Source organism: Esox lucius, chromosome 8 (genome assembly GCF_011004845.1).
Source record: "Esox lucius isolate fEsoLuc1 chromosome 8, fEsoLuc1.pri, whole genome shotgun sequence".
Classification (NCBI taxonomy): domain Eukaryota; kingdom Metazoa; phylum Chordata; class Actinopteri; order Esociformes; family Esocidae; genus Esox; species Esox lucius.
This window is the reverse complement of record NC_047576.1, coordinates 9,212,146-9,238,506: the sequence shown is the minus strand read 5'-3', so window position 1 is coordinate 9,238,506 and position 26,361 is coordinate 9,212,146. Positions and strand designations below refer to the sequence as shown.

At 43.2% G+C, this 26,361-nt stretch overlaps 1 protein-coding gene across 12 annotated transcripts in view; it reads right to left on the bottom strand.

The window, feature by feature from the left end:
- Window positions 1-328: 328 nt before the first annotated feature.
- nfia (nuclear factor I/A) overlaps window positions 329-26,361 on the bottom strand; it is a 164,926-nt gene continuing 138,893 nt past the window's right edge. For 8 of the 12 annotated variants that reach the window (XM_029121757.2, XM_029121756.2, XM_029121764.2 and 5 more), the window contains 5 exons: window positions 20,239-20,417; window positions 19,522-19,617; window positions 18,075-18,240; window positions 16,730-16,821; window positions 329-4,803 (listed from right to left, as the gene is read on the bottom strand). In XM_029121757.2, the coding sequence (XP_028977590.2) occupies window positions 4,789-4,803; window positions 16,730-16,821; window positions 18,075-18,240; window positions 19,522-19,617; window positions 20,239-20,417 (548 nt within the window). In that variant the 3' untranslated portion in view covers window positions 329-4,788. The remainder of the gene's footprint in view (window positions 4,804-16,729; window positions 16,822-18,074; window positions 18,241-19,521; window positions 19,618-20,238; window positions 20,418-26,361) is intronic. The other 4 variants (XM_029121762.2, XM_029121768.2, XM_029121760.2 and 1 more) reach the window with 2 other exon arrangements.

The window sequence follows — 26,361 nt, the reverse complement described above, 5'->3', positions numbered from 1 at the left end:
TTGGAGGGTTGCTAACTGATTGTGTGTGTGTATATGTGTATGCGGATGTGTGTGCGTTGCAAATGCAATGAATAACTGTGAGTGAGCACGTCAATGAAAAGTGATTTGAGAGGACCTGCGGGTTCAGAAAACCATTCGGTGAGAGAGTGCATGGTAAAACTGGGACAGGGAAAGAAATATGGGAAAAAGAAAAAGAATCATGTTGCATATCAAGCTGTTTATTTTCCTGCATGGAATGGTGAACACAAAAAAGATGCCGAGATGCATTTAAAATAGGGGCATCCTTTGGCTGTCTATGTCATTGTATTCTGCCTAAACTAAATTTTAAATGCATAAAAAAACGCTCTCTTTTATTACCAATTTCCTCAGAATTGCCTAGATTTAGCTTCATCAACACTGATGCAACACATAACCTTCAACACATTTAGCATACTGTAACATCCATTTACAATGGGCTTTTCACCTCAACACCCTATACTTTTTAAGTATAGGAATATGCTATACCATCAAAAGAAGAAAAAGTCCTTAAATACATACAAAATAAAAAGGGAAAAATAGGAACAGGAACGTTTTTAACTTAAATCCAGTTCCCGGAGAAACAAACAAACCATTTCTATTAATGTGGCCTTAATACAAACAATCAGAAAATTCACAACACTAGTTTTTCCTCATTTAATCAATGTTACAAAAGTCCTGCATTATAAAATAGGGCAGCTTTAAAATCAGTGTAATTAATAAAACTATACAACATACAAACAACATCTCTCCCAAAGTCTGGCCTTTCGGCCCAGCTAGTTCCATAGCTTTCTTCTCTTTTTAAGGTATTCCTTTGTCATCACTTCTTCACTCCACTCCTGTACCCAGAACTAAATTACACACAGCACAAGAACAAAAAATAGACTGCCCAAACTATTGCTTTTATCATTTTTTTCTTTTTTTCTTTCTTTAAAAAGGGTGCAATTTTGTTGTATCTTACACACACAGCCAAATCTTGCTGATTAGATGCTAGGCTGTTCACAGAGGTTTTGTGACAAAAATGTCCGTGCAATTGTTTTTTTTCCCTTCGCTTTTTTTATAAGCCCTGGAAGCCGTTTTTTTCTCAATAATTCTCACTATTGTCATTTATTTCATATTTAGTGCAGATAATTAAGAATGTAATGCCCAACTCATGGCTAAAGAATAGGCAAGAACAAAGACAAAACAAAACTGTCACACTAAAGAAAACACAACCCAGGCAAGTGTCACTACTAAACCCTCTTATCGGACAACTTGGAGAAGGCTTCCCATACTCAAAATGTTGTTAAAAAAACGATATATGTGATAAACAGATAAACAGGTAAACAATTAAAACATGGAAATTGGAAGTCTGTCGAAATGGAGGATATAGAAAGTGTAACTTTGTTATTGTTGGACTTCATATTTTTTAGTCTGTTGAAAATGTGAATTTCATGATGGAGAGTAAGTTTGACTTGTTTAAGGCTTGCTTGTGACCAAAAAGAAAAAAGTTGAACCAAAATATATTTTGTGGTCATTTAATGTGTCAAAATCAAAAGAAGTAGAATACCCGAGCACCTTTTTCTCCTGGACTGGGTTTGCCAAATGGACCAATCACCAACCCACAGCCAACTTTGGTTAAAAGAAAAAGATCACAGAAAAATGACAACAAAAAAAACTAGTGTATGTCTACATGAGTGCAAGCAGATATTGCATATTTTTTTCTCATTATTCATTTCTGGGAACCAAAAAGAAAGAAACGGAAATAGTAGGACTCCAAAAAAAGTAGATTCCATTTAGATATTGCAGCAACATCCATAAATATCAATAGACTTGTATTCTCAACCCAAAAAGGGGTGAAGGGTTTGGGGGTCAACTAAGCTATCTACAGGATACACAGCACCTAAGAGCTCTATTTCTATTCACTGAACGACTAAGAACGAGGGGTCGTATTGGGGAGATTGACTCTGGCCTAGTAGAACAGCAGTACCAGACGGAGATAGTGTTTACAGTCGTGTACACACGGACAGCAGCTCGATGTTACCTCTTTGTGAGAAAAGCACTGTCATACAGGCCTGAGCTGTCTTCAAATGGCAAACTTAATACTGATTCTTATAACCAGCTATGTCATAATAATGAATGTTCCTTATCAGTATTACAACGTTGATCACTCCAGTTCCCTACACAATGGGAGGCGGGGCAGAAAAAAAAAGGAATCTAAAGAAGAAATGAAACCCTCCACATTGTAACATTGTGCAACAACTCGGGGCTAGACCATCGCTCAAGGCACATTGATGAGGAACAATTGTTTCGTGCAATTCGAGGACATACAAACGGAATATATACTTTGAGGGAAAAAAACGAGAATTTATCATTTCAAGAGGGAACGAAATAGAGGAAAAACTGTTCAGAAATGATGAGAAGCGAAGAAGAGTCTGAAAGACGTTCAGCTGGTTGATTGTGAAGGACAGCAGTACAAAAAGCCTCTCTTGAGGGGCCAAACAAATATAGTCTATTGGCAAGTGCCTGATGTTGAGATTACAATATTGTGTCTTTATTCACTAACTACATAATCTATGTAAAAATGTGTCACTAACACTAGAACATGCAGATTTTTTTTAAAAACATTTTTTAATACTTTTATTCAGTTTTGATCGACGGTGGATGAGTCGGTCGTAAGAGTGTGTATATATATTTATATTTATATATATATATAGTATGTATAGTATAGGAAAAACAAACAAAACTAAACAAAACTTCAATAAAATGGTAAGTTGCATGCGAAGCGACTGACCAGCTTCACTGTCTGGATGCGATCTTGCCTTGATGTAAATATCAACGTGCAACACAAACGCTCACAGAAAGAGTCCCTCTGCCTTTTCTCTGGCTCGCTCAACTCCCACCCCTGGTTAGTCCCAGCCCATCAGCCAATTTCAGGAATAAGTGCTTTTTATTGGACAAGACCTACAGAAAGCCTGGCCAATCAAACAGGCAAACCGGAACTTTGACGCCTGTAAAATATTATTTGTGGAGAAAACATATTTATTACTCTAAGAAATTGGTTTGCATTATATGATTTTACCTCAGGAGAAAGTTAAATTTGAACCACCGCTTTGATATTTAAAATCATGTGCTTTCCTCAAAATAAGTTAACTGCGTTTTAGAAGTATTGATTCAAAGCTGCAAGAAATGCTTTAAAACTGATTGTTTGAAATTCAGATATTTCTTAAAGGGATGTTTTGTTCTACAATACTAACAAATTTACAAGATAAACAAATAGAAAACAACCAAACTAAAGACAGCTCTCCTTATTCTCTCACAAGGCTATTGTTCTATTTAACTTTTTTTGTACCCCAATATTTTAGAGTCCCAGAGGTGTGAACGGACTAGGAAGAAAAATATATATACTTTTCAACAATTGTTTCAACGACCTATCTTACAAAGATATTCAACTATCCAATCACTATCCAGCATTGCACTTTCCTCAATTCAATATTCCACTGTTCACATTAGTCATGGATGTATCCCATCTCGTCAGATTGTAGAGTTACAGACCTACATGCCCTTTTGCATTGTATAGCATCGTACAGACCGTTAGTTTGTGGGTTGATCGGAAACAACTGAAATGAGCTCTATACAAAAATGAAACATGAACAAGCCTCCCAGTCAGAAGTTCTTTTCTTACAAGCCTCTCATTAAAATACTTCACGTTGCAGCCTTTTACCAGTTCCAAATTGTCACCCGATAGACCGATATTAAACATCAATAGCCGAACCCCTCTCTCGTCCCCTGCCCCAAGAGTTCTTAGTGTGGTGTGGTTGGTTCTTCTCTGTACGGGCTTCCATTTGCACAGCTATATGTCCCTGGAACAGCCCTGTGGCCAGGTGAAGACCTTCAGCGTCTTGGCATGACCGTGGCGAGCGTCCCTCCTTAGGGTAGGTGTGGGGTAAGGTTGGCGTAAGGGTGGGGTCGGGGCGTCCCAGTGAGGAGTATTAACTGGTTGGTATCGGACACAGATGAAACTTCCACATCCATGAGCCACTGATCCCAGGGCAAAAACCTCCAACAAACTCAACAGAGTCTGGAAGGATAAAATGTGTGGGGGGGGGGGGGGGGGCAAAGAAAGACAAGAAACAAGAGCTTCGATCTTCTCCTGGTTTGGTGATGTGTGAAGCCACCAAAGCTACAGACACATCTGATGCGTACATGGACTGCACATAATCTAAGAAGGGAAGCCTAGCTCTCTGTTCCTTCCACGGCTGCTGGACCTTCTCCAAAGGTCAGCGACGGCAATGAAAGGTTCGAGGGAAGCTCTTTGATATAGTCAGATGATGATTCCTCCACTGAGGCAAAGGGGGTCAACAAGGAAAATAAAACGGGAAGGACGTGCACTTTCCCAGTAGATATAGGCTATCTCTCTCTCTCTCTGGAGCTCCAGCTAGCATTTCCAAAAGACAGTTGGAGGGGACTGGAACTCTATATGAATATAACCATATACACCAACCATGTGAAGGGGAATATAGATTCACTATATATAGATATATAGCCTGGGTCTAAGTAGCGCTCCTCTTGTTTTCAGGGGTGGGAGGTGGGGTCTGTTGTAGCCATGCTGATGCTCTAGTCTCTCAGGCACCGGGGTTGGGGGGGAACGGTGACAGACTGGGTGAGACGCAGGGGTGGTGGGGGTTGTTGGGTTTCTCTCTGGGTTTGGGTGTCGGTTCTGGTCGGGTTGCACTCAGGAGAATTAGGGGATCCAGCGATGTGTCCAGCGAGCGGTGAGGGAGTCCGGAACCCTTAACCCAGGTACCACTGCAGAACAGGGAGAGAGCAACAAGATACAGTTGAAACCATGTTCATTTAGGTCCTGTTGTTGTTCAAGCCTTACACGTTAGCCCCGGTCTCTTGCTCTCAGTCAGCCAATCCTGTGTACATGCTGCTCTGAAGAACCTCATCCATACTACTGCCTCCAACTTGGTACAGAAACTGAGAGAAGATGGAGGAAGTGACAAATAGAAGGGGAGAGAGAGAGGAACTGACAGAGAAATAGAGCAACGGACAGAGAGAGGGAGGGAGAGAGAGCAGAAGAGGGGAGGATCCTGGTGGGCGGGGATAGCTGACTGGACCTCTGTAATCCTGTGAAATGGCCTTATTGATTGCTCCACTCCATTGTTCACGTTTCCAGTGAGTGAGCAAGCTCCCCAATCTCCTCCTCCCTACACCCCCCCACCCCCCCCCCCCCCCGGTTCTCAACTTCCCTCCACCTTGCCCCTAGTTCAACTTGATCACCATGTTACATCATGTCTGGTTGCCTGGGACAACCAGACAGCCACCGACGTGACTCCCATTAGCAAGGCCCATTCTCCCTCTGTCGCACCTCCTCTTCCTGTCTGTCTATCCCTGGCCCATTCTCCCTCTGTTGTACCTCCTCTTCCTGTCTGTCTATCCCTGGCCCATTCTCCCTCTGTCACACCTCCTCTTCCTGTCTGTCTATCCCTGGCCCATTCTCCCCCTGTCGCACCTCCTCTTCCTCTCTGTCTATCCCTGGCCCATTCTCCCTCTGTTGTACCTCCTCTTCCTGTCTGTCTATCCCTGGCCCATTCTCCTTCTGTCGCACCTCCTCTTTCTCTCTGTCTATGGTTCGTTCTCTCTCCTGTTCTCCCATCCTGCTCTGCCCTTTCTGATCTGGGTTGTTGGAGAGGCCAGCCGCTCCTGGCACACACACACACACACCCATGCAATCAGTCTTCACTCCTGGTTTGAATGCACACCATTCAATACAAAGTAACGGACGGACTCTTCTGCTCCATGCACAAATATACCTGAAATACTGAAAACTAATTCTAACATAGTGTATTTCTGGTCAAAATGATGACCTTGTCATTTAATTATAGGAAAATACATACAAACTAAATCAGATGAGGGTTTGAAATGATCAATAGATGACAACTAGAGCCTGGATTTAAAATAAAGTCCACGTGACTCTGTGGTGCCTCAAAACTATTGGACAACCAGTAACATCTGGTAAAGTGTCAACATTTGGCTGGCCCTCACCTTCAAAATACGCTCTTAAGGGACGGTTTTGCAGACACAGATTAAGCCTAATCCTGGACAAAAAAAATCAAGATCAATTAATAATCTCCATTGAGCTTTCTTTTTTTGTTCAGGACTGGCCATAATCTGTGGCCTTGAAACCAGCACTAAGAGCCAAGGGTTAGGTTTAGGGTTAAAGTCAGGTGTTAGATGTTACAGATACATTTAGGGACAGCATTAAGGTTTTGGAATCAAGGTTATGGTTAGAATTACATATAGGATTAGGATTTTGGAGTTAAGGCTATGGTTGGGGAATGTCTTTTTTATGGTACTCAATTACAGGTCTGGACAAAGACAGTGAAAACATTGCATATGTGGAATGAGTCTGTAATGTGTGTTGTGTGTCTGGTATGTGTGTTGTTTGTGTGTATTAAGTATGTAATGTATGATGTGTGTTATGACACAACAATGCATGTGTGCATAACGTGTGTTATATGTGTGATGTTTGTGTATGTGTGTGTTTTGTTTGTGTGTGTTAAGTCTGCAACGTGTGGTGTGTGCGTGTTGTGTGCATGTATTAAGTGTACAATGTGTGTTTTGTTCATGTTTTGTGTCTGTGTATTGAATCTACAAAATGTGTTGTGTTTGTGTGTTGTGTGTTAAGCATGTAATGTGTGTTGTGTGTATGTACTAAGTGTGTAATGTGTGTTGTGTCTGTGTATTAAGGGTGTTATGTGTGTTGTGTGTGTGTTTATTAAGTGTGTTATGTGTGTTGGGTCTGTTTGTTTATTAAGTGTGTAATGTATGTTGTGTGTGTGTGTGTGTTTATTAAGTGTGTAAAGTGTGTTGTGTGTTTATTAAGTGTGTAATGTGTGTTGTGTGTTTGTGTTTATTAATTGTGTAATGTGTGTTGTGTGTTTGTATTAAATGTGTGTTGTTTGTGTGTGTTTATTAAGTGTGTAATGTGTGTTGTGTGTGTGTGTTTATTAAGTGTGTAATGTGTGTTGTGTGTGTGTGTTTATTAAGGGTGTTATGTGTGTTGGGTCTGTTTGTTTATTAAGTGTGTAATGTATGTTGTGTGTGGGTGTTAATTAAGTGTGTAATGTGTTGTGTGTGTTTATTAAGTGTGTAAAGTGTGTTGTGTGTTTATTAAGTGTGTAATGTGTGTTGTGTGTTTGTATTAAACGTGTGTTGTGTGTGTGTGTTTATTAAGTGTGTAAAGTGTGTTGTGTGTGTGTGTTTATTAAGTGTGTAATGTGTGTTGTGTGTTTGTATTAAACGTGTGTTGTGTGTGTGTGTTTATTAAGTGTGTAATGTGTGTTGTGTGTGTGTGTTTATTAAGTGTGTAATGTGTGTTGTGTGTGTGTGTTTATTAAGTGTGTAATGTGTGTTGTGTGTGTGTGTTTATTAAGTGTGTAATGTGTGTTGTGTGTTTGTATTAAACGTGTGTTGTGTGTGTGTGTTTATTAAGTGTGTAATGTGTGTTGTGTGTGTGTGTTTATTAAGTGTGTAATGTGTATTGTGTGTGTGTGTTTATTAAGTGTGTAATGTGTGTTGTGTGTTTGTATTAAACGTGTGTTGTGTGTGTGTGTTTATTAAGTGTGTAATGTGTGTTGTGTGTTGTGTGTTTATTAAGTGTGTAATGTGTGTTGTGTGTTTGCCCGGCCAGGCCTGTGAGAGTGTTCTAGTTCATGACTCGTTGTAATTCTACTGCCGGCCCGTGCTGCACGCCGCCGCCAGAGAAGACTGGAAGGTTACTTTTTAATCAATACAAGTTGCTGACGCTGGTACTTTCTGCCTCCCTCTCTCCCTCTCTCCCTCTCTCCCTCTCTGCAGTACAGCCCCCTCCGCCCCATCCCCTTGTCTTTGTCTCAAACTTTTCATCCAACCCCCTCCTCATCCCATCCTTCTTCTGATCCCTCCATCACCCCCCCCCCCCCCCACCCCACTCCTCTGTCCTGAGAAGACTTGGACTTGAGACGACACATGCAGATCAGACAGAGTGTGTAGGGTTGTGAAAGGTGTGTGTGTGTGTGTGTGTGTGTGTATAGACAGTTGGGTAATGTTACTAGACAGTGTGTGTGTGTGTGTGTGTGTCTGTGGAGTAGTGTTACCACACAGTAGACTGGTGCTGACAGCTGTGATTTAGACAGCAGATACTCATCCCACACAGACAGCCTATCAGCGCACCGGACTACAGTACGAGAGAGAGAGGGAAGCAGTATGACAGAAAGACTGATAAAGAAAGGGAGAAAGTATGAGAGAAGGTCCACACACACACACACACACACACACACAGATCGACACATTCACCTAATTAGCAGTCTGTGGGTGTGTGTGTGTGTGTCTGTGTTTGTCTGTGTGTGTCTGTGAGTGCGTGTGAGAGTGTGTGCTTCTGTGGAACAGAAAAGAGGGCGGGACGGTTCATGCGGTGGCTGGCTGTTATAACACTAACCATGACAACAGTGGTGGGGTGTGTTCCCGTGCCCACAGGAATGCCCACCAGCCCACCATATGCCAAGACATGTGTTCTGTGGCTGGACGCTGGCCTGGGGATGGGGACACAACCCGCTATGACCCCGCTGTGTCCACCCCTGGCCGGAGAAACACCAGCAAACAGAGGGAGAAAGGGGGCCCCCTGTGTCTGCCTGAGTGTAAGGGGGGGGGGGGGGGGTAAAGAAAAGTAACACTGTTTTCTTTCGGTGGTCTGATGGCACAGAAAGTGTTGAGGAGCTCCAGTGCATGTATAACAAAGACCAGACTGTTATCCTCCGGTTGGCTCTCTCTGGCTCTCTCCCTGAAGGAGACACAACTGGAGCACCTCAGACATGCCAGTGTTCTGCCACTAAGCCACAGAACGGGTTGGGGCTGCTTTTGTGTGGCAAACAGTTGATGGTAGTCCTGTTCCTTCACTCTCTACCTCTAAGGAGATATCCTCTCAATCCTGTTACCTGGCACAAATGTGGTGTGTGCATGTTGTGGGAGGGGTGGGGGGGGGGGGACAGCCGGAGAAACAGACGCATTGAGAGACAAATGCATAGAGAAACAGACGGGCAGACAGACAGAGGCCTGGGGCTGGAAAAGTCCATTTACTACACAGATCCAGAGGGAGAGGTGGGGATTCAAACACTTTCACTCTGTCTGCAGATACCTGCTCTAGACTGTGTGTGTGTGTGTGTGTGTGTGTGTGCGAAAGAGAGAGTGTGTGTGGATGGTGTGTGTTTATGTGTGAGGGGGGTTCTCTTAAAACCATGCAGTCAAAATCTAAACCTCTAATTCTGATTACTCTAAAGTTAAATGTGGATTAGGTCATCTGTTTCTTTTTATTCTGTTAAACTGTATAGTGTATGGACATCTCTGAATGCTTCTGAAGGACAGGGTATTAAAACAGGCATGTCCCCTGAGGCCATCAAATGTATCCAGTCAATATCCTCAGTGATATGTGAGTACAGTAAAGAATAGCATTAGATGAAGACCAGACAGCCTTTCAAAGGTGCTCTAGCAATTCCTCAATGCTTTATATCAGGTGCCTACTTGTTTCACAGTCTGTGTGTGTGCGTGTTTATGTGTGTGTAAATGTATATGTGTGTGAGTGTGTGAGTATATGCATGTCTGTGTATGCCAGTATAAGTGTGTGTCAGTGTATGTGTGTGTATGTGTCTGTGTGTCAGTGTATGTGTGTGTGTGTGTGTCAGTGTATATGTGTGTGTGTGTGTGTGTCTGTGTGTCAGTGTGTATTTCTTTGTAAGGGTAGGACACCATAGATCTCCGCTCATCTGCCAGGGTTATTTCTGAATGTCTTCCAAGTGAATATACTTTTATAAGGAGAGGAGCATACACACACACACACACACACACACACCCTAACCTTAACCTAACTGTAACCTCAGTGACCAAAACCTAGCCCATAATGCCTAAATGTCTAGCCCAAGTTAGAAGTTTCACCCGAAACCTAACCTTTAAATAGGTAGAGACATTTGTCCTGTTTTACTTACCTTCTGCTGACTTTTAGATCCCACCAGGTAAGTATAATATGCCCACACACAAACTCACCCATACACACACACACATACCAAAACACACTGACACACACTCGGGCCACTGAGTCAATCCTGGTGCAGTGTGGAGAATGAAGAGGAAATGGGGAAAGTAAAAACAAGGCACGAGACAGAAGAGAGAGCGAGTGTATAGAGTGTAGAGAATGAGGTTATAGGAAATATATATAGAGAGAGTATATTGAGAGTGTATATAAAGAGAGTATATAGAGGGAGAGGGTATAGGGAGAGAGGAGAGAAAAAAAGAGAGCGTGTGAGAGTATATATATGTGAATGCATGAACAGAGGACATACACCCAGGGAGAGAAAGCAGTGATCTTAGTCTGTTCCTTTAAACTCCCTGTCAATGGATTGGAACCAGTAATCTCATCACATGGAGAAGTGCTGACTCAGGCTGCTGGCCTAAAGTGCCTGCAGATGAGTGTCATCTCTGAGGAATTCAGCCTCATGTAATGCAAACCAGCTCCGAGCCCCTAGAGTGGTGCGCTTACCACACCACCTTTCCCTCGCTCCCGGTCTCTCTATCCCCCTCTCAATTCACCTCTCTAACCCCCTATCCCTCTTCTTACCACGCTATTGCTCCCTCCCTCTCCGTCTCTCTATTCCCATCTACCCTTCCTTTTTATGCCAAACTATCCTGGTTTCTATCTTTCTCAGTTTGGTATCCCTGACTTCCTCTGACTCTCTCTTTGGTATCCCTGACTTCATCTCATTCCCACTTTGGTATCCCTGACTTCCTCTGACTCTCTCTATGGTATCCCTGACTTCCTCTGACTCTCTCTATGGTATCCCCGACTTCCTCTGACTCTCTCTATGGTATCCCTGACCTCCTCTCACTCTCTCTATGGTATCCCTGACCTCCTCTGACTCTCTCTATGGTATCCCTGATCTCCTCTCACTCTCTCTTTGGTATCCCTGACTTCATCTCATTCCCACTTTGGTATCCCTGACTTCCTCTCACTCTCTCTATGGTATCCCTGATCTCCTCTCACTCTATCTTTGGTATCCCTGACTACCTCTCACTCTCACTATGGTTATACTCTCCCCTGACCTCCTCTCAACCTACTGTCTCCCATCATATTCTTTAGAGTAAGTGCATTTGAATTAAATCACTTTAACAGTAAAGCTTTAGTACCTTGAAAGTGAAGTACCTTGAAAGTGACAATTTAGACCTAAAAGCCAAAACAGTTTACCTATTTTGCATACCACCATTTCATCAGAAATCCATGTCTTCATTCCTGGCTCACATTATAATTTGAAATAATATTTTCTTAGAAACTATTTTTGTTTTGCCTTAAACCCACCTTGTCTTTAGAGGAATGACGTCTACCAACCTCAGATGATGTAAAGTAAGGTCGGAGCTAACACATACTCTAATATCAATAAAATCCCATTTGACGCGTTTTCCATATAATTTATATTTTAAGTACAAGAAATGCCCCAAAATATAAAAGATTAGAACAATTATGGACAACCAAGGTTGGACACCCAGGGTGCCTTTAAATATATTTCCTGGCATTTTTATGCTTTAATGGACAGAGAAAGTGGGTACAGACAGAGGGGGAGAGGGGTTTTGCTGAAAGTGCAGTGGGCTGGATTCAAACCAAAGCTTTTAAATGAAATCAATCTCACCCATTTATATTTTCCAGACATGGATGTTGAATGTAAAATAAGTCAACTTTAATCACCTTCACTTATCTCTCAAATGTTTTGGCAGTCAAGTCCAAAAATTCATGTATGGAGTACTTGTACAATGGGCAAATATCAATGGAAGGCTTCATTCAAATCAAAAGGGGTGCTGTTAGATAGTGGGATTTAATTCACATTGATATGCTCTACTAAACTGCCTCCACTTGATTGTCTTCCGTCCTCTTTCTACCTTCCTCTCTCGTCTGCTCTCCCGTCATCATTTGCAACTCCCCGAGGTGACGAGCAGACACTCAGCAACATTACTTATTTACATTTACACTATTATCAGCCACTTATCAGTATACTACAATACTCTGTATTTACAGTATCATCATACTGCAATAGACCACACCCTGAGAAAAAAACGTCTAACCAAAACCATTGTTGTTAGCTAAATTAAACGTTGCAGAGTTGCTTCTGCAATAAAATATCGGTATTGAGGTTTTCTTAACGTTTTTAAATTTGAATTTGTTAAATAAAATGGACAAAAACATAGAACCCAAAACAACTTCGATCAAACATTTCCTGTAGACTTTCCTAATGAACTTTCTGCACTTTCTGCCAGCAATCTGGTCTATTTTTCAGAAGTTTGGCTCTGCTGTGTCTGAGTAGTACCCTCCACCAACTGCTGGCATTATTTTTTGCATGTGATTAAGGTCTGGGCTATTAATTGCATAATATAGATCACACCAGCATCTCTTCTGAACCATTCCGTGGTGCTTTTCCATGTGTGTTTGGGGTCATTGCTTGGCTTGAAGAACCGCTTCCTTCAGTGGAGACCTTGTTTTTGGACACCGAAGACCTTGTTTTTGTTGACTTATTTGTTCACAAATTTACGTGTAGGAAGTATGCATTTGCATGCATATGGGACGCAGACCTTAAAGAGATTGCGATGAATTATCAACTAATTTCGTGATGCCTTGTGCACGTTCAAGGCAGGGTGTCCTTTCATTAAATGCTTAATTTGGTCAAATGGAAACACAGCGCTCATCTGTACTGACTAATTTGAATGAATTTTTACAAATCAGGCCTACCTTAGCATTTAGGCTTGTTTAGGTAGGCTTTGTTGGATCTCTTTCAGCAGTGACACCTTCCAAAATATCTTAATATTTACATGCTGGCGACGACATGGCATGTTGACCAATAATGGCAATCCAAAATTTAAATAGTGCAATCAGTAACTTCCACACCTATTTAGCCCTGTTCACAATACTGCAGCAATGATTATAACCAGAAACAGAAAGCATCAGATTTCAAAATGAATGAAAACCCCAACACACACACACAAACACACTTGAGAGGGACAAAGGACTAGGCTTGGCAGAAAATACACACCACACCCACTCTGTAGACCATCCTACACACCCCTACATTTAAACCCCTGCTATGATTGAAATCATTGGTTATGAATCCTAGCTTTATCCCAGGCTTATGGACTCTATGGGGCATGTGGTACTCCATCAACGCACTGCAGCCAATCCAACCAGACTATAGATGTGTGTGTGTGTGTGTGTGTGTGTGTCTTTCAGCCAGACTAAAATGTGTGTGAGGAAAACCCTCTGTCTGGGAGACTGTGTGACTTGACTGAAGAGTGCTGTTACTATGGGGCTGAAAGTCTATGTGTGTGTACCAATGTCTTTGTTGGATCAGCTTAGGGGTGAGCGGGTGAGGTGGGGGTACATGTCTCATCTCGTCAGGCTGGGGAGACGGGCCGTGTGCATGTGCGTGTGTGTGTGTGTGAGAACAGCGTTCCAGACAGGCATATATCAGGTCATCCCAGGGCCCCCAGTGTGATGCCAACTCCCTCTGAGTCAAGGGCCAACCGCCAGGGGCTCCCATGGCAGACTCCGCCCACCAACGACACTGACTGCCGCTGACACGATGCCCGTCGAACGGACACACTTGACTTGGCGCTGTCTAACACCCAGGCCCCAAAGCTTCACTGGCAGTGCCCTCATCACACCAACACCCGCCCGTTCTCCCAAAAAGGAAAGCTTGCCAATGACGGAGGGGGGAGGGGGGAGGGGGGAGCACACAACCGGCCCTTAATGAATGTCTCCTGTTCCCCCCACCACCTTCCGTTCCCATAGCAAGGGGCTGGGAACGTCAAATGGACGCTTACATCTCTATCTCTCTGTCTCTCCACACTCCCTCTCCCTCTTGTCTCTCCATCCCTCCCTCTCTTGTCTCTCCATCCCTCCCTCTCTTGTCTCTCCATCCGTCCCTCTCTTGTCTCTCCATCCCTCCCTTTCTTGTCTCTCCAGCCCTCCTTCTCTTGTCTCTCCATCCCTCCCTCGGTCACTTTCTTTCCCACTCAAGGGGTCTAACATTGGCCGCCGTGGGAAACTTTTGTCCCCGGAACTGCAGGGTGGTTTTGAAACTGGGGTCCGGGGGAATGTGTGACAAGGTCCCTCTGTGAGGTCACACACTGTTTAATATAGTGAAACCGTTGCTGTCCATCTTGGGCCTTTTCATATACAGGGTTTAATATTGCCGCTGAATCCGAGGAGCTGCCCCCACCCACTGGCAAAATGGACATTGACGGAATGCATGGCAGAGGGAAAATGGCTGCCTGTGTATACAGCCGCCAGTCTAGTGGCTGGGCTTTTACAGGCATCACCATGGGTGTCTGAGCTACTGGGATTGAGGACAGATATTCCGCTATGGATACAGATAATTTCCATTTCCAGTAAGCAAAGCATTTTGTAAGTTTAGAAGTGATTAATTCCATGGGTTTATCGTGTTTATTTTTTATATGCTAAGACACTGTGGTTATTCTAAAATTATTTTTCATTTTCTAAGAGCAGCCCCAGTGTCCAAGCCTATTTTCATCTTGGCTACCTAACTATCCCAATTGGCTGATGTTTGGTGAGAATTCTGACAAACCTGAATAAACAACCAAACAATGGTTCGGTCAAATCCAAGTGGGGACTGTGTGTGTGTGTGTGAGAGAGAGAGAGAAGCAGGTCTCAGCGCCAGGCCAAATGAATCATGCTCAGAGCGTCAGGCCTGAGCAAACGCAGATATATGTGAAGACTAGGCTTAGTGGATAACCTCTGAGGATGGAGGGGAGGGAGTGAGTGAGAGAGACGGGTGGCCGGGGAAAAGAGAGAAAGGCAGAGAGAGCGAGAGAAAGAAGTGGGGGAGCGGCCAGGATGAATAAATAGATAAATAAATAAACCCAAACAATAAATAACGGCAGAAGCCACTTGACTCCCTCGCTCCACACCCTCCCTCGCTCCCTTCTCATCCTCCCTTCTCATCCTCCCTCCTTCCGTCATCCCTCCTTCCTTCCTTCCTGGCAGTTGTGACAAACACCTGCCTCCTCAGTTCCAGGGGGAAGTGTGTGTCTTGCGGCCTGTGACAGAGTCAATAAATCGACGGCCCGCTCGCTGCATGCTCCTGAAGCGCCTCTCTGACGCACACACACACACACACACTCGTATAGAGACACAAATACATGGTCACACACACACTCTTAACCTCTCCTGCCTCCCTCTATCCATCCCCCTTTCTTCAGTCTCTGTCCACTGGCTGACTGGCTGGCTGGCTGGTTGACTGGTTGACTGCATGGCTGATTCACTGTATGGCTAACTGACTGACTGACTGTCTGGCCAGCTGGTTGTCTGGTTGACTGACTGACCGGCAGACTGGCTAACTGGGGTCCCATGTGACTCCGTCAGCAGGTGCTTGCCACGCCAGGGCTCTGGGTTCAATACCCACGTGTCACTGAAGAAAATGTCTGCACTCACTGCAGTAAGTGGCTCTGGATAAGATCGTCTGGTGAAACGTAAATGTAATGTAAATGTAGTGTAACTTGGCTGAACTGCTGGAGTCTGGTGTCTTCCTGATTAATGATGTGTGTATGTGTTCTCTAGGAATTCATGTAGTGATTTATTGTATGTAATGGTGTGTGCACGTTTCAGTGTGAAGGTTTCTTTGTACTGGTGTTTCTTTGTACTGGTGTGTATAAATGGATAATTTCACTTTATTTTCACTTCATGTTAGATGGTTCCTCAAACTATAAGGTAGTCTGTGGTTCAGTTATCTCTTAACAGTCATTCCAAACTTCAGCTACCTTTCTCTCTGGTCAGTAGTAATGTTTCTTGAAATCATGTTTAAGTAAAATTAAACTAAATACACGTTTATACCTGCTCACACAACATCTTTGCTTCCATTAACAAATAGATAATAGCATTTAGTAAATGTAGGTGTTTGTTTTTGAGTTTGTAACAAATCTTTAACGAGACTTGAACCATGGAATAACATCTCTTGGCTCAGTTGGACGTGCATGGCAATTGGAGGTTGTGGGTTTGATTCCTATGAGGGACCAGGTTGGAATGCACTCACTACTGTAAGTCGCTCTGGTTAAGGATGTCAGCTAATTGACTAAAATGTGAGAAAACATCTAACATCAAGTTGAAAAAGAGAATTTGTAATGTACACTAATGTGTAATATATTGCAACTTTTAAGAGTGTGTGTGAGTGTTTTTGTGGGGTAAATCCAAGTAGTAAATCAGAGAGGGAGTCAGTGTAAGGAGGACAGACAGGAGGAGGGTTGGGGGGATCGAGGAGGGGTTGGGGGGAGGGGCATGGAGTGGGGTGGGGGGGAGGTGTGGGCTTCATACTCATTACATACACACTATAAATCAACTCTGAAATAAGGCCCCACAGCCCCCCACAGCCCCACAGGCCTCCTGCCACATAGATACTCCCAAATACACACAGACACAGACACACACACACATTCCAGACCCACAGGGACTGGTCCACTTAGTATTAGTTTATCACACAGCTCTCTGGGGAACGGAGGTTCTGTATGTAGGTGTGTGTAGCCAATTAATGAAAACAGAGGGCTCTCTCCTTCCACAGGCAGACACAGCGTGGTCTACAACATTGTAGGTTGTGTGTGTGTGTGTGCATGTGTGTGTGAAGGGGGGGTTATGCTTGTGTTGTCTCACCTGAGGCTGCTGAGGGATATTTACAAAGCTGGGGTCCCGGGGGCCCACACTGACGAAGCGCTGAGCTGGGGACGTGCTTGGTGTGGAATAGGCTGTAGAGGTCAAAGATGGAGTGACAGAAAAAAGGGAGTGAAGAGAGAGTGTGTGAGAGAGAGAGAGAGAGAGAGAGAGAGAGAGAAAGAGAGAAACAAAAAAAGAGACAAAAGGAAGGAATAAAGAAAGAGATAGAGGGAGAGAGAGACAGGGAGAGAGGACAACAGGGAGAGAAAGAAAGAGAAAGAGAAAGGGAAAGAGGGAGAAAGAGAGACAAAGACTGTCATGTGCTGATCATCCTTACATGAACTCTTTGCTAGGTAGTATAAAGTAAGTGGTATATAGTGGGAGGTATATAGTAGGCAGTACATATTAGGTGGCATATACTAGGTAGTATACACTACATGGTATTCAGTTGGTGGTATACACTAGGTGGTACAAAGTAGGTGGTATATAGTGGGTGGTATATAGTATGTAGTATATAGTAGGTGGTATATACTAGGTGGTATTCACCAGGTGGCATACAGCAGATGGTATACACTAGGTGGTATACAGTAGGTTGTATACAGTAGATGGTATATGGTAGGTGGTTTATTCCAGGTGGTATACACTAGGTGGTACCGTATATTGTCGGTGGTGTACAGTATGTGGTATACACTAGGTGGTATAGACTAGGTTGTATATAGCAGGTGGTATATAGTCAGTGGGATATGGTTGGTGGTATACACTAGGAGGTATACAGTAGGTGGTATAGACTAGGCGGTATATTCTAGGTGGTATACAGACAGTGGTATATAGTAGGTTGTATATAGTAGGTGGTTTATAGTAGCATGAACCTGTTATTTTACAATTCTACAAAATCCTTTAAGATATACCTCTCTCTGTGTATCTCCAGAATATATATATATATATATATATATATATATATATATATATATATATATCAGTGTCTATATAACAGTGTATAACAGTGTTTGTATATCAGAGTTTGTATATCAGCGTGTATATATAAATGTGTATATAAGTGAGTGTGCCAGTGTGTGTGTATATCAGTGTGTATATATCAGAGTGTATTTTAGAGTGTATACACCAGTGTGTGTATTTCAGCGTATATATTTAAGTGTGTTAATCAGTGTGTGGCTATCAGAGTGTTTACCAGTGTGTTTATCAGTGTGTGTACCAGTGTGTTTACCAGTGTGAGTATCAGTGTATGTATCAGTGTTTATATCAGTGTGTTTATCAGTGTGTTTATCAGTGTGTGTACCAGTGTGTTTATCAGTGTGTGTATCAGTGTCTCTCCAGTGTTACTCACTTGGTGAGGTGGGGGAGTTGCCCCCTCCCTCTGTGGAGGTGGAGGGAGGTTTGGAGTCTGGCACGGGCAGGGGCACGGGGCGCGCCATGGGGGGTGGGGGCGGAGGGGGCAGCATGGGGGTGGGTAGGAAGGGGTTGTGGACCTTCCCCTGACTGCTCCCATTGGGCTGAGGGGGAGAGGAGACAGAGACACAGACTGAACAACAGTATACCTTCATACCTGGACCCACAACAAACCTATTCCTATCGCATCCAGACACCCAACATGCTAACTCAACACACCAAGACAAGCAACAATCACACACACACACACACACACACATCCCAATAGGTCCGTGCTGTGACCTGCTACAGTATCACTATCAGTGGATCAGTCCTCGTTGTCCTCTAAACTAACCCGTGTGTGTCTGTGTGTTTGTGTGTGTGTGTGTGTCTGTGTATGCGGCGGGGACATGCGCACACATTCGAGAAACCCTTCTTCGCGAGACACTGCTCAGCAATTTTTCCTGCTCTTGGTCATAAAGAATTCTGCTGCTGTACGCACTTTGCCGTTGTAATCTATTACCAAAACAGTGTTTGGGGCTGGGACTAACTCTCTCTGTCTCCCTCCCTTTATCTTCCCTCCCTCTCTCCCTCCTTCCCTCCCCCTCTGCCTCAACTGGTGTGTCTGTGTAGATCCAGGCTTGGGCTGGAGACGGTCAGGGTCACAAACAGAGTCCTACAGAGTGATCATGTCCATACTTGAAGGCTGATGGGGGCTGTGTCAGTGTGTGTCTGTGTGTGTCAGTGTGTCTGTGTGTGTCTCTGTGTGTGTCTGTGTGTGTGTCTGTGTCATTGTGTGCGTGTGTCTGTGTGTGTGTGTCTGTGTGTGTGTTTGTGAGCATTGGTGTATGTTTGTCTTTATGTGTGTGTATCTGTGTGTGCACTAGAGGCAGTTATACTGTACATGAACTAGTCCCATGTGTTCAATGTAACAGCGCTTGAATCTATATCTATATTTAGATAAGATGAGCTACAGATGAGGCAGATGAGTTGATTGGATATGATTCTCTGGTGAACTCTGTTATGGTGATTTAAACATCATGAAAAGGTAACACAGCTGATTGATTGATGGTAATTGACATGTGTATTCCCTTATTCTTTACAGCTATTCAAAGATAAGACTGATTCATTAACATTATCTCCAGCGCTCACTAAGCGTTCCCCACAAAGTGGCGTATGTGTGTGTGTGTTTTGGGCAGGAGTACACAAAGAGAGATGGATTCAGATTAAATGGAGGAATGAAAAGTGTGGATGGGAAACTGGCCTGGGTATTGATTCATTGTCTAGACACAGATATATCAACTATCTAACTGCAGACATCCAGTCAACCCCCCTCCCCCAGTCTCGCACGTGCACACGCATACCCACACACACCCACACAAACCCACACACACACACACACACACCTCCACAGCAGTGCTTCCTCCTGGACCACTCCTCACTACACTGGGACTGTCATATGGGTATGCACAGTATTTCCCCCATGGTATGTCTGCATACTTCTAACAGAAACAAAATACCCCGCTGGTGTTTATGTGTTGGTGCATGGACACAAGGAAGTATATAAAAGACTGACAGACAGCAGGAAATGCAACAACACTGCCATACAGAGCATACTACAGGAGTAAGGAAGGGGAAAATTCTATACATCAAATTTGAATGCAAAAAGAATCTAAACATCAAATTTGAATGCAAAAAGAATCTAATCATCAATCAAGAATGCAAAAAGAATCTAATCATCAATCAAGAATGCAAAAAGAATCTAAACATCATTCAAGAATGCAAAAAGAATCTAAACATCAGTCTAGAATGCAAAAAGAATCTAAACATCAGTCTAGAATGCAAAAAGAATCTAAACATCAATCTAGAATGCAAAAAGAATCTAAACATCAATCAAGAATGCAAAAAGAATCTAAACATCAATCTAGAATGCAAAAAGAATCTAAACATCAATCAAGAATGCAAAAAGAATCTAAACATCAATCTAGAATGCAAAAAGAATCTAAACATCAATCTAGAATGCAAAAAGAATCTAAACATCAATCTAGAATGCAAAAAGAATCTAAGACTGATTGTAAAGTTATTTTTCTCTGGCCAGTATGTGTACTGTAGAAGTTTCTTACGTTAAGGAAGCCCACCTGTCCTCCTTGCTGGCCGGAGTCGGGGCAGACAAGTTGGACAAACTCCTTGAGGGTCTCCTGGGGATGGTAGCGGATGGCCGGGTGGGAGAAGTAGGAGCCGGGCTGTTGGATGATGGGAGATGTGGGGAAGTGGAGGCTTGACGGCGTGGCGTGGGGACTCGCTATGGGCAAAGAGAAGGGGGAGGGCAGGGGTGGATGGGGTGTAGAGAGATTGTGAGAAGTTTGTCATTTCAATAAAGCCTTTTGAATTTGAGGGAAAGAAGGAGCCTGGTTAGGGAGTGGACATCAAGGTGGTGGTGGGGGGGGGGGGGGGAAACCCCTGGAGATTAGTTCATACAGGGGCCACATGCAAATGGATGGACCACACACACACACACACATATACACACACATTTAAGTATGTCATCTCAATACCATATATCACACACATATACACACATTGATATATACACCCAAATTCATACACACACCACAGTCACATACACACACAAACACACACACCAAAGAGTCACATACACAAACACACACCCCACAGAGTCACAATACACACCCACACACACCACAGAGTCACATACACACCCACATCACACACACGCAAACACACACACACACACACCACAGAGTCACATACACACCCACTCACACTACAGAGTCACATACACACCCACATACACAAAACAAATATCAAAACAAACCCTAGTCAAAAAAACATCACTGAAGTTGGAATAACTGAAATTTACTTTAGTAAATAGCATTAAACTTGTATTTACATAGTAATATGCACACTTAATTGTGTTAAAATTGACCCCCTCATGCTTTAGTATACATATTGTACACGATTGGAAATAATATTTTAGTATAATAATATTTGAATTTAAAATATAATCCTAATTTATTACAAAAATAATAATCATAATATGATTAATACATTCATAAATATATTAAAAAAAAATAACAAATATTTTTAAGAGTACTAACATACTTTTTCCAATCATATATTAAAATATGAGTATGACATTAGTGGGTCCATTTTAACACAATGAAGTGTATGTTCTAACATTTAAAAAGTATTTCAATACTACTTTAATACTATATACTGTACAACAGTATAACTTAAGTGGGTCCAAAATAATCCTAGTGGTTTTTTTTGTGATGTGATGTGTGTGACAGGCTGTATGACACCTCCTGTTGGCACGGTGATGACACAGGCCATACGGCCCACGGTGTACATGACAAGACGCCAAAGGACCACAATGCACCTCACTGTCAGTCAGAACCACGGTGAGCCCTGCATGACACAACCAATGTTACACAAGTCTGCTTTTCATCTCAGTCCAGGGATATATATATGTGTTAGATGTTGACTAAACATACCAGAACATGACGCTTGTCACAATTAGCTATACAGTGATAATAATTAGGTCATTTAGGCATGAATGACATCAGTGATGACAGCTTATGAAGCCTGACTTTGTAGTCCAGTCAGTGTGGATGAAAAACCACGGTGACACTCAATTTGTTTTGGATCCACTCACACTCATAACTATTACAAATACTCATCATCCAAATGTATGTGTGTGCGTGTGAGTGTGTGTGTCCGTTTGTGTGTTAGTATCAGTGTGAGAGTGAATGCAACTGTGTATCTACATTTGTGTGTGTATGAGAAATGCGTGTGTGTGTGTGTGTGTGTGTCTGTACATGCGTGTGGGTTTCATTTACTGAAGCACAGTGCTGTACAGATTCTGGCTCCGCCTCTGCTCGGTGACATCCTGGATAACACACTGTTGCATCATGGGCTTTTATCAACAGGCTCATTGTCCTCTGGTCAGTCTAATTAGGCTGCTCTTAATAGAGGTAATACTCAGTTATTACTATAATGCCTGGCAGGGACATGTGATACTACGGGAGTGAGAGAGGGAGAAGGAGAGGGAGAGAGCTAGAGGAAGAGAGAGAGGGTGAGAAGGAGAGGGAGGGGGGGAAATAGATGGAGAGAGAGAGGAGATGGAGAGAGGTATGGTTAGAAGGAGAGAGAGGGGGGGGGGGGAGGGAGATTGAGAGGTGGGGGTGGGGGGGGTCTTTAAGTTGTGATGTATTACTGCTGGGCCGTTTAATAAGACTAGCTCTATCTCTGCTACTCTGTCCATTTCCAATATCAGCAATGAGGAAAGAGACAACAAGAAAGTGAGGAAGAGACCGAAAACCGAGGGAAAGAGACAGAGAGAGAGAAGGGGAGAGAGAGAAAGAGGGAAAGAGAGAGAGAGCGAGAGATGGTAAGCTGATACTACATAAACATTGTTAAAGCCACAGCTCCCTGCTGCAGTAATTCACTTAAATTTGCCATGATTTATGGCTCTGTCAATAGAGGCTGACTGGAAACTGGGGGAAGCTGCCCCTTCGCCATGCTGTTGTGGCCATTGTATTTACAGTAATAATAGAATGGACCACGGCTCTCTCTCTCTGGACACGTCCCAAATGCCACTGTATTCCCTATACAGAGCACTACTATCAGCCTCCATAGAGTCTGACTATACATGCGTTGGTTTTGGGGGAGGGGGGGGGTTAGGGGCGTTAGGGGTGGGGTTTAATGAGTGTGGGTGGGATTGAGGGGGTTAGGGGTGGGGTTAAGGTGGTTTGGGGTGTGGTTTAGGGAGCGACGGGTTGGAATCAGCAGAGACATTACAATCAGATACTATCATGATCATTAGGTTGTGATACAGTAATATCACAATACTTTGTGATATTGAGAATCTTTTTTCAATTAACTGGTGGAAATAGTTAATATTTCAAAGCTCAAATAGCACCATCCAATTCAAGAAAAGACGCCGGCTAGTATAAAAGGTTAGATATGTGACCTGATATATAATGAAGAGAACCAGGATGCTGTTGTGTATCGATGTGTTACAACACCCCTAGTGGGGAGAGGTAGTGGGAGAGACCCTCGCATTGTACCTGCACACACACACCCAACACACACACACACCCAACACAAACACACACATCCAACACAAACACACCCAAAACACACACCCAAAACACACACACACACACACACACCCAACACAAACACACAAAAACTCACAGAACACACACACCTAACACACAAACACACCCAACACACACACCCAACACACACCATACACACACCCAACACACACACACTCAGACCTGAATAATACGCGGTGAGGCAATGCTGCACTGGCTGCAGGTAGGAGGAAGAACAACAGTGACCTCACAGAGACAGACACACCCATTCACAGGTCAACTCAGTCACTCCTCTCTCTGTCTCTCTCTCTATGTCTGTCTGTCTGTCTGTCTCTGTCGCTCTCTCTCTATGTCTGTCTGTCTCTGTTTCACTGTCTGTCTTTATGTCTGCCTCTGTCTGTTTCTCTGTCTCTCTCTCTCTCTCTGTACATCTGTCTGTTTCTGTCTATGTCCCAGTCTCTCTCTCTCTGTATGTCTGTCTCTCTCTCTCTCTTTATATCTGTCTGTCTCTGTCTATCTCTCGGTCTCTCTCTCTCTCTCTGTATGTCTGTCTTTCTGTCTGTCTCTCTGTCTGTCTTTCTCTCTCTCTGTATGTCTTTCTGTCTGTCTGTCTCTATTTGTCTCTTTCTGTCTCGGTCTGTCTCTCTATGTCCTTCTCTCTTTAAATTTCTCCCGCTGTTTTTTTCTACCTGTCAGTTCCACTGTCTGTCACTATTGCTCTCTTGTTCTGTCACTCACAAAATGGCTTGTTGAGCAACATTGAGACGTTACATAGTGTTATGGGATACGGAACACAGCAAAGTGTTATGAGTTACTGAATGTTACATGGTGTTATAACTTACTGAACCTTACATAGTATTATTACTGTGTTCCTATTAGACTCATAAGGAGGTACTGTGTCCCTATTAGACTCATAAGGAGGTACTGTGTCCCTATTAGACTCATAAGGAGGTACTGTGTCCCCATTAGACTCATAAGGAGGTACTGTGTCCCTATTAGACTCATAAGGAGATACTGTTTTCCTATTAGACTCATAAGGAGGTACTGTGTTCCTATTAGATTCATAAGGATGTACTGTGTTCCTATTAGATTAATAAGGAGGTACTGTGTCCCCATTAGACTCATAAGGAGGTACTGTGTTCCTATTAGACTCATAAGGAGGTACTGTGTTCCTATTAGACGCATAAGGATGTACTGTGTTCCTATTAGATTAATAAGGAGGTACTGTGTACCCATTAGACTCATAAGGAGGTACTGTGTTCATATTAGACTCATAAGGAGGTCCTGTGTTCCTATTAGACTCATAAGGAGGTACTGTGTTCCTATTAGACTCATAAGGAGGTACTGTGTTCCTATTAGACTCATAAGGAGGTACTAAGTTCCTATTAGACTCATAAGGAGGTACTGTGTTCCTATAAGACTCATAAGGAGGTACTGTGTTCCTATTAGACTCATAAGGAGGTACTGTGTTCCTATTAGACTCATAAGGAGGTCCTGTGTTCCTATTAGACTCATAAGGAGGTACTGTGTTCCTATTAGACTCATAAGGAGGTACTGTGTTCCTATTAGACTCATAAGGAGGTACTGTGTTCCTATTAGACTCATAAGGAGGTACTGTGTTCCTATTAGACTCATAAGGAGGTACTGTGTTCCTATTAGACTCATAAGGAGGTCCTGTGTTCCTATTAGACTCATAAGGAGGTACTGTGTTCCTATTAGACTCATAAGGAGGTCCTGTGTTCCTATTAGACTCATAAGGAGGTCCTGTGTTCCTATTAGACTCATAAGGAGGTACTGTGTTCCTATTAGACTCATAAGGAGGTACTGTGTTCCTATTAGACTCATAAGGAGGTACTGTGTTCCTATTAGACTCATAAGGAGGTCCTGTGTCCCTTATAGGCTCCACAGCAGTTTTACAGTTTTACACTTCCCATTCATCAGAGGACAGAGTGCCTACATTATGGGTCCTATAGACCTCTACTAGTATGACAATACTTGCAACATAGTGCACTTATTTTGACCATGGCTGCACTGGGTAGTGCACATCCTAGGGATTAGGATTCCATTTTGGCAGCAGAATCAGTCTGTGGATCAGCATCAGTCATCACCACATATCACTGTCCAGTTTGTGGCCATGGTGACAGTTACTGACCAACCATTCTGGACACCAGACCATTCCGGACTGGTACAAGACCGGTCTGCCAGTTTCAATCATGCAAATGTTCCGAATCAATTAGAAATGCTTGTGAAAATAATATTTCAGGGGTGGGCCGAACCAAACGTGTTCTAGAATGATTTTCCAATTACTTAAATAACCTTGCTTGCTTGTCGTGTACCGCATTTAAACGATGATTTGTATTTTCCGGGGGAGAAATTGCGAGTTAACAAAGTTTTGTGCCCATGTTTTAGTTTGTCAGCTTGTAAACACATGAGTCCAAAAAGGCTTTTAGCATGCGGTGGGCGTGAAGTGAGCTAGTCCTCTCCTCTTTAAACGGTATTAAGTAGGTTTCCAGGTGGCAGAGCTGTCGAAAAAGGCTTTTATGTAGCAGCAAGCAGTCCACTACAGTGGCAATCGCAAACGCTAATCAAATTAGCATTGGTTCCGTGATTAAAATAATGAAAATGTGGCAATTTGACAAACAAACAAAACAGGTCTTCAGGTTTCTGTAGATTTTCACAGCATGCTTTATTAATAATAACCTAACATGATTTGTCCCATTCCTTGTATTCTCTAGTGGTCACACTACTGGTTTTGATAAGCCTGATAAGACTGTGACATGCTGAGGGCAGCCTTCTGTCTGGTTTAACCAGGTTCGGGGGAGTCCAGTCAATGCCGGCTGTCATTCCCATCCATCACGTCATCCACTTATTGACCAATGATTAGGGTGTGACGGTAACACCGCAGCGAGCTGCCAGACAATTCCATGAGAATTTACCACGTTTATAGAGGATAATGCTGTTGTAACATGATTAAATTGCGGTGGGGCATTTAAAAGACCCCACGTTGGGGAAACAGTGTTGAGCCTTGAAAGGGCTGACGGGGAATATGCCACTGGTACAACGAGACAAGCTAACACAAGACAATGTATTCATGATGGCAGAGACGGTGGGTGGGGTGGGTCT